General features: G+C 42.9%; 1 protein-coding gene across 7 annotated transcripts in view; it reads left to right on the forward strand.

Annotated features, from left to right (window-relative positions):
* The window catches only part of ADCYAP1R1 (ADCYAP receptor type I), a 190,053-nt gene that overhangs the window by 155,763 nt on the left and 21,088 nt on the right, over positions 1–13,202 (forward strand). For 4 of the 7 annotated variants that reach the window (XM_054016617.1, XM_054016618.1, XM_054016620.1 and 1 more), the window contains one exon: positions 11,623–11,706. The exons of the other annotated variants lie outside the window; for them this stretch is intronic. In XM_054016617.1, coding sequence (XP_053872592.1) covers positions 11,623–11,706 — 84 coding nt within the window. The remainder of the gene's footprint in view (positions 1–11,622; positions 11,707–13,202) is intronic. 7 annotated transcript variants of the gene reach the window in all.

Here is a 13,202-nt window from a genome sequence, read left to right on the forward strand (position 1 = left end):
CTGCATATGATACTTAGATGGTCCCATTCCTATAGTCTCTGAAGCCTCACAATCTATAATGCATTTCTCCCCACAGCACTCCTATGCTCTATATCCCCGTTTAGCGCATGAGGAACTGAAAGGCCAAGTGTCTTGCTCAAAGTCACACACGGAGCCTCTGTTAGAGCAGATAATTGAACTTAGGTTTCCTGAGTCCCAGGTTAGCATCCTAACCACCCCATCCATCCTTCTTCTGTACATATCCCACTTGCATTATTTTAATAGTGATGGGAGGAGCAGGCCTAAAGCCACATCCATCTTGCATTTGGTTTTGCCATTTTATCGGTGACTTCACAGTGCAGCATTCCATATGAGGGACAAAAGATTGGTAGTTGTCAGTGAGGTCAGTTTAAAGAAAATCCCATTAATTTCCAGTGAAATACAAACACTTTACTGTGCCTACACTGGTATCCTCTGATTTTGATATTGTAAATCACAGCAACACCACTCACATGTCAGTAGTTACAAGGTCACCTGCAATGCATGAAATTTTACAAGACTGTTCTGCTTGGGGTTTTTTTGCATAATTCGAGGCATGCCCTTTAGAACTCACTCAGCACAGATGAGAGCCATTATCATGTAGGCCAGTTGGGCTTTATTTTCTATTTTGAAGTAGCAATGGAAAATAAACAAAGTTTTTTTTTTCTCTAAACATTGCTACATGTGCATCCTGCTCCGATGTATTTGTACCAACAGTTCCATGATTTTGGCGTGTGGCTGTGGAGAGGAAGGGGTATAATCACCAGGCAGGCTTTGTTATGAATGTGTTGGCTATTTTTGAAATTAAGAGAGCCCTGGTGATATCCCAGTAGATTCCGCTTGAAGCCATTACATTCTGTTGGGTCATTTTGATACTTCTCTAATTATTGATTAGCCCAATCTTTTCAATATGCCACAGTTTTCTGAGATGGTATTTTGATATGTGGATTTAGTGCAGCAGGAGTGCAAGGTTCCCCGGGCACTCTCTGTCCCACCTTTGCCAGGGATAGTGTGTCAAGCCATGAACTGAAGGACACAATGGCTAGGACAAAATGGCAAGGTTATTCTTGGATTTTTTTGGGTGGGGAGAGGGAGGGATTTTGAGTTTTGTTTTTCAAATTGATCCCCCACTCCTTTTTTCTTGGAGTCGCTTGCTTAATGGGGTTGAATTAATCGGGTCTTCATGCTGCAGTTGTTCGCTGACTGCAGATAATGGGGAATAATTCTGACATCTCTTGATCTATGATGTGCTTTTAATTTCTTTCAAAGCTTGCAGCACAACACGCTATTCTGTCAAACTTCTGTCGCCATTCGCGTTTAGGCTTCTATCATATGGAAAACGAAAACGGCATTAATTGCCAATAATGGCTCTTCTTTTTTTCTTATCCTTGATTTCTTCTGCCCTTTGTTTTGCAATTGACGCTCTTTGTGTCGAGTGTCTTAAGGATTGTTAATAGGTGCGCTGGACAAGCGTGTAGGCATTTCATGATGTATGGCTGTGTTGAGTAAGACTGTGGAGTGGAAAGGTGTTGGTGAACCTGTCTCTCATGAGACTAACATATCTAGAACATAAGAATGGCCATACCGGGTCAGACCAATGGTCCATCTAGCCCAGTATCCTGTCTACCGACAGTGGCCAATGCCAGGTGCCCCAGAGAGAATGAACAGAACAGGTAATCATCTAACTGTGTGCATGAAAGGAACTGCACGCTGGTGATTATACAGTTAGTTAAATTCTCTGGGCCAGATTCTTCCCTCACTGAGGAAGGGAACCTGCAAATTGCAAATCATATAAGTAGTTCCACTGAAGTAAATGGGACAGTTCGTATGAATAAGTGTCTGCAGTTGCAGGGCTGTGCACTTCATGCAGCAGCCCATTGGGTCACATTCTCTTCATTTCCACCCAAGTAATGCCAATGCCAAGTAATGCCATTGGGTTGAAGAGGTGTAGCAAAGATCCCTTGGCCCATGGACTGCAGTGGGGATTCACAAAGCGATGTCTCAGTCAATCTGGTCATTATTAATAAAGCATGTTAAATCCTTGTAAATCAGGAGTAACTCCGTTTAAGTCAATGGAGTTATGCCAGGGTACAACCGGTGTGAATGAAAGGATAATTGAGCCCACAGAGCCTGCCCTTAGCCTCTGTCAATTTGGCATAGGTCAATGGAGTTCTGCCAGTTTATACCAGCTCTCCATCCGGCCCTCAGTGTCAAATGTTCACATACTCTCTCAACTTCCTGCTGTATGTTTTGTGCTTTCACTAATGGGAGATTGTGCACACTGATCTAGGAATGCAAAATCTTGTTGGCATGTGCAAATGCTTGATTTTGTGGGAATTCAGTTCAGCAAAATTGATAGGCCAAATTTTCGGGGTCCCTTAGAAAATGCAGCCATTAGTGTTAGACTTTCAGCGTATGCTGATTTGGGGCATTAACTGCTAGGTTTAAAAAAATGGTAGTGCCTCATTAATTAATTAAGAATTCCCTGATCTTCAGTGTGTGAATTTGGGCATGAGTGCTCTGCACATCAGGTCAGTACTCCTTTCTATAATTGCATTCAAACACACATAGGCTTCATTTAGTACAGTATGTTTTTGATATTGGGTCCATTACTGTCATGTCCTCTGCGGTTCAGAGGTTCAGTTCATTTATAACAGAATCACTCCATTATACATGACAATATACAACACCCCTTTGGATCACCGAGAACAATTCACTTGATTAAAATGGGATCACATGAAGCAATATAAGGGAAGCTTGAAATGATGTAACTTTGAAACGATAGCACATTTAGTAAGGAAGATTCTAGGCTTACGTGTCCGCTCGCTGCTTCTTTCTGCTCCCAGCCTTCCTGGCCAAACAAGGGCTACCCTACAATATGCTCTCCCTTCTGCTACTTGATCTCCGAGTGAGACCCAGTGCCTTCCTCAGGGCTGCCTGCCTGGCCTATCAATATGGACAACTCCAAAGATGATTCCAGGGTGTGGTTTATTGCTGACTAGGAGTGGTTTGGACCCAAATCCCATTTCATCCCAGCTGAGTGGGATTTGGGACTTCCAGACAAATGGTTCCACTGTGAGCCCATCTCCAAAAACAGAGAAACATGAGAGCTTCCATACTAGGTTAGACCATGGTCCATCTTGCCAGTATCCTGTCTCCAACAGTGGCCCATACCAAAACTTCAGGAGGAGTGTACAGAAAGGACGATTATAGAGTGATCCATCCCCTCTTCCACTCCTGCCTTCTTGTAGTCAGAGGCTCACAGTTGCCCCGAATATAAGGTTGCATCCCTTACTATCTGGGCTAATTGCCATCAATGGGTCTGTCCTCCATGAACTTATCCAGTTCTTTTTGAGCCCAGTTATACTTTTGGTCATGACAATGTCCCATGGTGATGAGTTCCACAGGTTAGGTGTGCGTTGTGTGAAAAAGTACTTCCTCTTGTTTGTATTAAACCCGCTGCCTATTAATTTCATCAGGTGACCTTGGCTTTTGTATTGTGTGAAAGGGCAAATAGCACTTCCCTATTCACTCTTTCCACACCAGTCATTATTTTATAGACCTCTATCATATCCCCCCTTAGTCATCTCTTTTCTAAGATGAACAGTCCTAAGCTTTTTAGACTCTTCTCATACAGAATCCGTTCTATACCTTGACCATCTTTGTTGCCCTTCTCTGAAGCTTTGCCAGTTCCACTTTATTCTTTTTGAGATGGCAACCAGAAATGGACACAGTATTCAAGGTGTGGGTGCACCATAGGTTTATATAGTGGCATTATGACATTTTCTGTCTTATTTATTTCCCTTTTCTAATAGTTCCTAACATTCTGTTGTTGTGCTTTGAGTAGAAATTTTCAGAGAACTATCCACAGTGACTACAAGATCTCTTTCTTGAGTGGTAACAGCTAAGTTAGACCCCATCACTGTATATGTATAGTTAGGATTATGTTTTCCAGTGATTATTACTTTGCACTTATCAACATTGAAGTTCATCTGCCCAGTCACTCAGTTTTGTGAGATCCCTCTGTAATCCTCGCAGTCTGCTTTGGATTTGCTATTTTGAATAGTTTTGTATCATCTGCAAACTGACACTTCACTGTTCACCACCTTTTCCAGATCATTAACAAATATGTTGAACAGCACAATCCTGGTACAGCTCCTTTGAGGACTCTGCTGTTTGCCTCTCTTTATTGTGAAAATTGACCATTTATTTCTACCCATTGTTTCTTACCTTTTAATCAGTTACTGATCCCTGTGAGGACTTTCCCTCTTACCCCATGGCTACCTAGTTTCCTTAAGAGTCTTTGTTGAGGTACCTTGTCAATGGTTTCTGAAAATCCAAGTACACCATATTGACTGGATCAGCCTTATCCATGTGCTTGTTGACTCCCTCAAAGAATTCTAATAGATTGGTGAGGCATGACTTCCCTTTACAAAAGGTGTGTGGATGCTCCTCCAGAAAATCATGTTTATTTATGTGTCTGATCATTCTGTTCTTTACTGTAATTTCTACCAATTTTCTCCTTACTGAAATTAGGTTCACCGGCCTATAACGGCCAGGATCTCCTCTGGAGCCCTTTTTAAGAATTGGTTACAATAGTTATCCACCAGCCATCTGGTACAGAAACTGATTTCAGTGAATACAACTACAATTAGTAGTTCTGTCATTCCATGGTTGAGCTCTTTCAGAACTTTTGGGTGAACACCATCTGGTCCTGGTGACTTACGGGGGGATAGCTCAGTGGTTTGAGCATTGGCCTGCTAAACCCAGCTTTGTGAGTTCAATCCTTGAGGAGGCTACTTAGGGATCTGGGCAAAAATCTGTCTGGGGATTGGTCCTGCTTTGAGCAGGGGGTTGGACTAGATGACCTCCTGAGGTCCCTTCCAACCTTGATATTCTATTACCATTTAATTTACCAGTTTGTTCTAAAACCGCTTCTATTGGCACATCGATTTGGGACAACACTTCAGATTTCTCACCCAGGAAGAATAACTCTGATGTGGGTATCTCCCCCACATCCTCTGCAGTGAACACTGATGCAAAGAATTCATTTAGATTCTCTGCAATGACTTTCTCTTCCTTAATTGCTTCTTTAATACCTTTGTCATCTAGTGGCCCCACTGCCTGTTTGACAGGCTTCCCGCTTCTCATGTACTTTACAAAAAATCACTGTTATTTTTTTATGTCTTTAGCAAGTTACTTCTCAAATTCTTTCTTCCCCCAAAGGTTCCCTAGTTCCTAAACCTAAATCCCTCCTTCTGATACCATTGCATCTACACATTTAGACCTTGCAATAATGCCTGTCTTACTGGCCCTGTGTATAGGACTGGAAACATTTCAGAGAATGCTGCCATGGAGGTCCTGGACTTTAATCTCTTACCTAGCAGCCTAAATTGGGCCTCTAGGACATCTCTCCTACATTTCCCTATGTCACTGGTATCTACATGTACCACAACCAGTGGCTCCTTCTCAGCACTATATATAAGACTATTTAGAAGTCTCGTGAGATCCTCTACCTTCTTACCCAGCATGCAATTCACCAGTCATCACAAGAAGTGAGGTTCTTACCCATGAAAGCTTATGCTCCCAATACTTCTGTTAGTTTTAAAGATGCCACAGGACCCTCTGTTGCTTCCAACTATCTATGTTTCTAATAATTGAATTCCCTGCTACTATTACCTGTCTCTTCCTAATAATTGCGGTTCTTGCCCCTGGAGGGATATCCTCAGTGTGGGTCCTAACTATGGTATCGATTCCCTCTGGTCCAGTTTGATGCAGTCCTGCCCTGAGAATTCCATCCTCCTCCACTGCACAGGGGCTGTCAGGAGGTGGGTCCGCTCTACTATGCCCCCAGAAGTCTCCCTTATGTACCTCTGTCTCCCTTTGTTCATCCAGTTCAACCACTCTGCCCTCAAGAGCCCATACTCAGTCTTTGAGGGCTGTGCTTTGCTTGCACCGCACCCCCATGAGGCAGGTAACAGTACATGTTGCAATAAACTGGGGAGCCCCAAACATGCTGATGGTTTTTTGCCTACATTTTTTTTTATCTCATGTGGCTTTTTTTATGTAGCCTTAGTTTAGGGTATGTGTGTTAGAGGCATTGGTTTGTTTGGCTTTTTTATTACTTTTCCTGGGGACTTGGTGCCTTTTGGATTCTTATCATCCCTCAGCCTCCTCCCTCAGCAGCCAAACTCTCCTTCCCTCAGTAGCTCACTCAGCCGCTTTGTTCTCGCACTTTGGCACAGGTTATCCTTGTCAAATAGCCAGCGTCAGTAGCAGTGGTATGCTGAACAGGGCCAGTAACTCTAAGCCTGTGGAACAGTGCGGGGTGGCTTCCCCCAGGCAGCCAGAGCCCATGCGTCAACTTCTGCTTTTGGTTACCATGGGGTAAACCTGGAGTAACTTCTGCTTTTAGTTACACTGGTGTAAACTCCTTTAACTTCAGTGGGGCTAATCAGGATTTACACTCATGTAGTTTTAAGCAGCGTTGGGGGCCCCATGTCATCAGTACCATGGAAGCATTGGAAACAAAAATAGCCTCTTCCCAGGCATCTGGTCACATTAGCTGCCCTCTGCCCAGCAGCTGCATTGACTTTGACTTGGCAAGCCCATAGAAATACACAGCGCAAGCCATTCTCACACTCCTCAAGCTTAAAGACCAGAAACGAAGTTATCCACAGAGATTTTGAACTAAGAGTTCTCATAAGAAAGTTAGAAAGTTTGGAGCTGGCCAAGAGTTCTGGGGAATGGGACTCACGCTCAGAAATCCAGCTGAGAGGCAGATTTCTCTTTGTGAAGTGCACAAAAACGTTTGTCTGTAAGGCAGAACCAACACAATACAGCTTACTCTCTGCCTGCATGGATTGGGTGATGCATAGTTCTAATAGAAAAATAACGAGGAGTCCTTGTAGCACCTTAGAGACTAACACATTTATTTGGGCATCAGTTTTCGTGGGCTAAAACCCACTTCATCAGATGCATGAAGTGCATGAAGGACTCCTCGTTGTTTTGGCTGATACAGACTAACGCGGCTACCGCTCCGAAACCTGTCACCATGCAAGTTCTAGTATAGATTCCCTGAGTAGGACGGATGCTCAAACCTTGTATAGACTGAAGTTTTGCAGACATCACAAGTAATATTTTTCAAATGCAAAACTACTTCAGCTTTGCAAGCATTTCTTCCTGCTCCCTTAAACCCACACTTTTTGCAAGGGTGAGTTTGGATTTTCCTTGCTGCAGTGAATCCTGTGCTATTCAGTGGGAAAAGAAGAAACTCCAACACAAGCCTCTTCCAAAAAAACTAAATAGATACAAGTAGGTGCTTAGAATATGAGGTGTACCCTGTGTCTATTTTTCATTAGATAACTCCTCCGCTCCACTCCTTTTTGCACAGGTTGTCTGCATTATCATCTTTGGCCTCCTTTCCGCTATGTTTTCAGTCTCCTTTTCCCAAGCTTGTCTTCACTACGGCGCTAAATCAGCGCTGCTGTGATTGATGCAGCTGGGGCGATTTAGCATATCTGGTGAAGACGCTACATTGACAGGCGCGCACTCTCTTGTCATTGTAATTAATCCACCTCCATGAGAGGCAGAAGCTATATCAGCAGGAGCGCATCGCCCACCGACGTCACACAATGTAGATACTGCGTTAAGTAGATGTGAGCTATGTCGCCCGGGGGTGTGTGGTTTTTTCACACTCCTGAGTGATATAACTTACATCGACGTAAGCAGTAGTGTAGACACGCCACCCGACCCCCCACCCCCAAAAGGATTTGCCCAGGAATTCTTAATAGCATCATTCTTAACTTGTATAAAGTTTCCTGTTTTTCACCTTTACAATCATGCATAAGCCAAATTCTCCCTCACTTACACCTGTGCAAGTCTACTGAGTTAAGCACGACCTCTTCATCTCCATCTGCCTTGCTGCCACTGCTCCGTCCCATTCTAGTGAACGAACCTGAACTATCAGCATTCCTAAATCCACTGTCAATGTATTATCAAAGTGCTGATGCTATGCAAAATTAAAGCACAATAAATTTTTATTAAACATTAAGAAATTGTTTGACCTCATGTGCTTTTCGCTCTGTTTAGAAAGGCAGTAGGTCAAATTAGATCAGGTAAAACTCTAGTAAGTATATTTTAAGAGGAAATAATTGGGGATTTTTGAGAAGTTTTTTTTTGAAAAAAAAATCCGGTTTTGTTTTAAGAAAAAGACATTTTTTTTTTAGTTTTTGCGTTCCTTTCTTTCCCTTTCCCCTTTTTTCAGTTATCAAAAAGGGAAAGGGGTAATGGATTTGGATACAACTGTACGGTATCCAAAAAAGCCACACAAACAATAGTGGTATAAAAGCTTCTAGCAGATCTACATTCTACGTATGTTTTGGTTTATCTTGTAGAACACAGTAACAGGGATATAATTCTCTATTAAGTTCAGTAGGATAGTTGGAAAAAAAGAAAACTTGTGGAAAGGTTTTGCTGTTTTTTATGACATTCTGCAGACCTTTTCCATAATTATCCCAACAACGTGTATTGCTCTTTCCTGGTTTTGCAGCAGCACTTGTCCATCAAATATTATTTCCAGAGCTGTGCTTTTTCCTGCTGATAATGCGAGTTTAGCAAACAAGCAGAATCGTGTTGGTTTCTTATCCACCAGAATGATATATATACACACACACAATGGAAAATTAATCTGCCAACCGGAAAAGAAGTGTAGCTACAGCTGTGTCAGTCACAGGATATTAGAGAGACAATTGGTCCAATAAAAGATGTTATTTCTAAGTAAAAAAAGGAGTGTCGTGATAAGGGAAACCATTTCTCAAGCTTCAAAGAAGGTGCTACATGGAAACGTGTCAGGAAGAATTAAATCTAGGCTTAAGATTTTCAAAAGTGGTTCAAAGGCAATTTTGGGGGTGTCAATTTTTGGATGCCAATTTGGGAAACTGTAAAAGGCCAGATTTTCAGAAACTGCTGAGCACTGGCCCTCTGAAAATCAAACAGTGAGGTACCCCAAATCACTAGTCACTTTTGAAAATTTCCACACTCATAAAAATAAGCTGACTGAATCTTCTAAAATTGTCTCCTGATTCCTCACTATGGATTTCAGTTGCCAAACAATGCACAATACAGCACAGTCAAAACAGACAAGGTACATGATGCAATGAACAGTTATACGCTGAGAAGTAATTTTCTAACAGTAACACCGTGCAGTTCTGTATTTACTCTCAGCCCTAAGCACAGTAAATGAGCTCTGCTTACAAGTCAAAGCATGATTATTTTTTTCTATCGGCTAGAACAATATGGGCCACGAGATCGAAAACTCCTGCTCTGTTCTCTCTGGCTCTTACATCATCACCAATAATATTCTGCAGTTGGAATGTAGCTGTCAAGGTTGTTGAAGGTGCAAAAAGAGAGAAGTGTCTTTACTAAGTGACTCAGCAGTTCTAACCGTGGTAATGAATATGGTCCAGCTACAAAATATTTATTCTACTTTAGTGTTCAGTTTATAAAAGGCACCTTTCTGCCATCTCTAGGCAAACTGATGGGCCTGAACTGAGTTATCCCGATGAGCGTTGGGGCTGGCGAGCTTTGACTTTGCCACCTCTAGGCAGATGCAAAAAACACGAAATAATAATAGATTAACACAACCAGAGAAAGACATGGTGTCAGTGCAAAAAGTCCCCCAAACTGTCATAAAAATTCCTTCCTTCCCATGCCACCTCCCTGGGCAAATGCCTGAGTAAATAAGTAGGCTGAGATCAAGAGAGCTGAGTTACGTCTGTGAGGTCAGGTTGGGAAACAAATTGCAGTCATGTGGCCTCCCCTGGAAATGCTTTGCCACCTGACCCAAGAACTATAAATCTGTGGGCTGTTAGCTGGAGCACCTCAGATGGTCTTAACCACCAGAGGGTAAGAGAACAGATGAAAGGGTTGGAAGAGCATCAAGGATCCCCAAAAGCCCTGAATCCAGCCAGGGGACAATTCTCCTGATGCAGGAAATGAGAAAGCCAGCGACTGTTGTCTGAAGACCTCCTCTCAAATATTCATCTAGGGAGCATGCTGTGGGAGGGAGGGGAAAATTTGGGGTGGAGTTGCAGCATTGCAGAGATTTTGGACAGTCCCCGGAGCCTGCCATAGATTAGTCTCCCAGATTTGTCTAATTCATACTGGGGGCTGCTCTGGACCCCAGAGTACCCCAGCAGCTGGAGAGCACCAAGGCGGCTTAAGCCACCTTCTTAGCCCCCTTGCCTCTTGGTCTGCAATTTCTGTGCTGCATCTCTTAGAAGTGCAGCATAGACAGCTCAGGGTGGATGAGGGGCCAGCTCCTCCACTTCAGGGGAGCGATGCTGATTTACGCCAGTGGAGAATGTGGTCTCTAAAACAGCCAGGACCCCAAATAATATATCATCTATACATCAAAACCAACCCCTTGGTTTTTGCCCCAGAAGCAAACAAGAAGAGAGCACTGGTGTAACGGGGTCCCCGGGGAAGCCCCACTAAGCAATCACATTGGGCTTCTGGGGGCTCGTTCACGCCACCGATGTAATCTGGGGCAAAGTGAAAAGTCCACCTGCAGGTGGGTTGCAGCAACACAAAGCATTCGTAAGCCCTGCTCCCTGCCACACGCTGCTCACCCAAATTGGGCGGGGCTTGCTGGGGCAGGGTACTTGATGCAACACATCCCCGGGACAGCCTTCATTGATGGAGACTCAGCCACAAGTTAAAGCTTTCTCCCCAGATAGACGCCCCAAGGGGAAGCAGTGACACAGAACCCACCTGTACACGCTATATAAAGTTGTTAGCCATTGGTTCCTTATAAACGTTCCCCCAACTTGCCCCAATACTACCTTTCTTGCCAGAAGTGAGCACGCCTCCCAGGCACACATGGGAGTGTAATGAGTCCCTCCTCTTCCATGGGGCATAGCCGGAATCTCAAGGAGAAGGTGTGGTACTGTCGATACTGAATACGGCTGCCATTTTTACTTGTATACGCCTCTGAGCGTGAGCACACTGACAAAGCGTGAGATACGTCCCAATGAGCAGAGCCGGTCATGCACACAGTTTCCCAAGGAATTCCCATGGTTTAGAGGAAGCTAAACTGAAAAAAAACCACATTGTTGTCCGTGACCACTTTCTAATAATGAATCACACGTGGTTGCAGAATTACACATGCCTTTAATTTGGGGCTGGTCAGACAACAACACAGACTTACAGCAATTTCTGTTTTATAAATTGATACCACTATTTCATTGTTTTCCATAATACCTACGGTCTGTTTCAATTAAGTATATTGTTCTTTTATTCTCTGTGCAGTATCTGACAGCAAAGTCACATGTATCTTTTTTTTATGCCTAAATGTTCTAATCACCTGCAGCCAGGTTGTTCCTCCTTTAACTTCTCTGTGAATCAATACACCACAATTGCCCGCGGCAGCTAATGCGTTTTATTTATGTTTTCGCTTTGATCAAAGAGCTGGTTTGCGCTGCATTTGCGTTTAGTTGCACCCACTTTCCATCTTTGTGCCATGTCTCGTGAAATGTGTTGAAACTGACCTACTTTGGCCTTTTCATGGTATTCTGAAAAAAATGCTAATCTTGTCATATTTAGCAGCTGCGTTCAGAAATGCTACTGTAAGCCCAACAGGGCTAACCAGCACTCTTGCAAGATGTCAGAACTATCCACCATTACCCTGTAAGTGTACACAATCCCGTGGCATTATTGTGTTTTTGTGAGGCATGTTGCAAATAAATGGTTTATATTAGCAGCGGGGCAGAAGGGAAACTGTTCATTATTTCTTGTTGCATGAGGATGACTTTGTTTTTGGTTTGTTTTTTGTCGTGTGCTTCTGCTGATACATCACAATCAAGAATGTTAAGCTTATTTGTTTGAAATGTGTCAGTTTATTGACCAATTTATGATTATGAATAGCAGAATTAGGGATTAATCCAGAGCCTTTGGAAGTCAGCGGGAGTGTTTTTTTATTGAGTTCAGTTGATTTTTGAATCAGTGTGTAATATACCCACAAAGTCTTTATGAAAACGTTTAACAAACCTGCCCATTTTTAAAGAAAAAGTTATTAATCATTATGTAGCAAGGGAGCGCTATGCACATTGGAAAGAAAGCACTTTGCCTGAAACGTTGCTAGGAAAATATAAATATGAAAAATATGGAGCAGATCCACGGCTGGTATATATTGGTATACCTCAACTGAAGTCAATGGAGCTACAGCGGTTTATGCCAGCTACGGATCTGGCTTAAAATGTATTTATGTATATTTGCTATGCTGTATGATGTACAGCCCAACTTTCACTGGAATTTCATGGTAAAGTCTTGTGATCTGAACCCTGCACTCTCGAAGATGGCCTGTCAAACTGATCTAAACACAATACAGCCTTTTGTCAAGGTCAGGGAAATGTCCCTTCTTAATGGTTGCGCATTTTTTCCCTTTGCTTTCTAACCTATCCCATTTTAAGTCTGCAAATATATTTTTTCTAGTTTAGAGACTGGATCTCTTCTCAGGTTACTTACAAAAAGAGAGCAGAGGAGCTGCCCCAAAAGATTCAGCCAAAGAACTGATCCTGAATAAAAGCAAACAAAAGAAATAAAAAGTAGGACAAGAAGAAGAAAATAATTGTTTTAAAAAAAAAACGGCAAAAGGTATTAGCTCAGTCCAGAGACGGTAGTGATCTGAGAACACCATAGAAACTGGAATCCGCATTTCTGAGCTAAAATAATGTTTAAGGATGAAATTCACTATTTAATTCATAGGGAAATGGTGGACAGACCTAATGATGAGCCTCTGCAGAGTGGTGAATTTAATTCAGAGCAGTTGAAAGGTGGCCGATTGACAGCTGAAGTCTTCTAGCTACCGTAATATAAACCCAGCACAGGCAGCGGGCAATGTTAGCTCTCCATATGCCATCCCTGTAACATACCTCCAGCGTGTTCATGAGGGCTGCTGTCTAGCTGTGACAGGTTAGTTTAGTATTCATGCTCATTCAGCTGGTAGGCTGAAGGCATTAAGGACTAGCATTCTTACTGGCATGGCAAACAAGAGCGATGTAACCAGCTGCCCTGTTCGGTTTCAGAAGAGGCCCTGCAGATCTAAGTGGTCAGGCAGAGATAGGCAGGCCATTGACTGAATCCTCTACATTTCAAAGCTGTGGAAATATACAGAAAATGTCTCC

Source organism: Malaclemys terrapin, chromosome 2 (assembly GCF_027887155.1).
Source record: "Malaclemys terrapin pileata isolate rMalTer1 chromosome 2, rMalTer1.hap1, whole genome shotgun sequence".
In the NCBI taxonomy this organism is placed as follows: domain Eukaryota; kingdom Metazoa; phylum Chordata; order Testudines; family Emydidae; genus Malaclemys; species Malaclemys terrapin.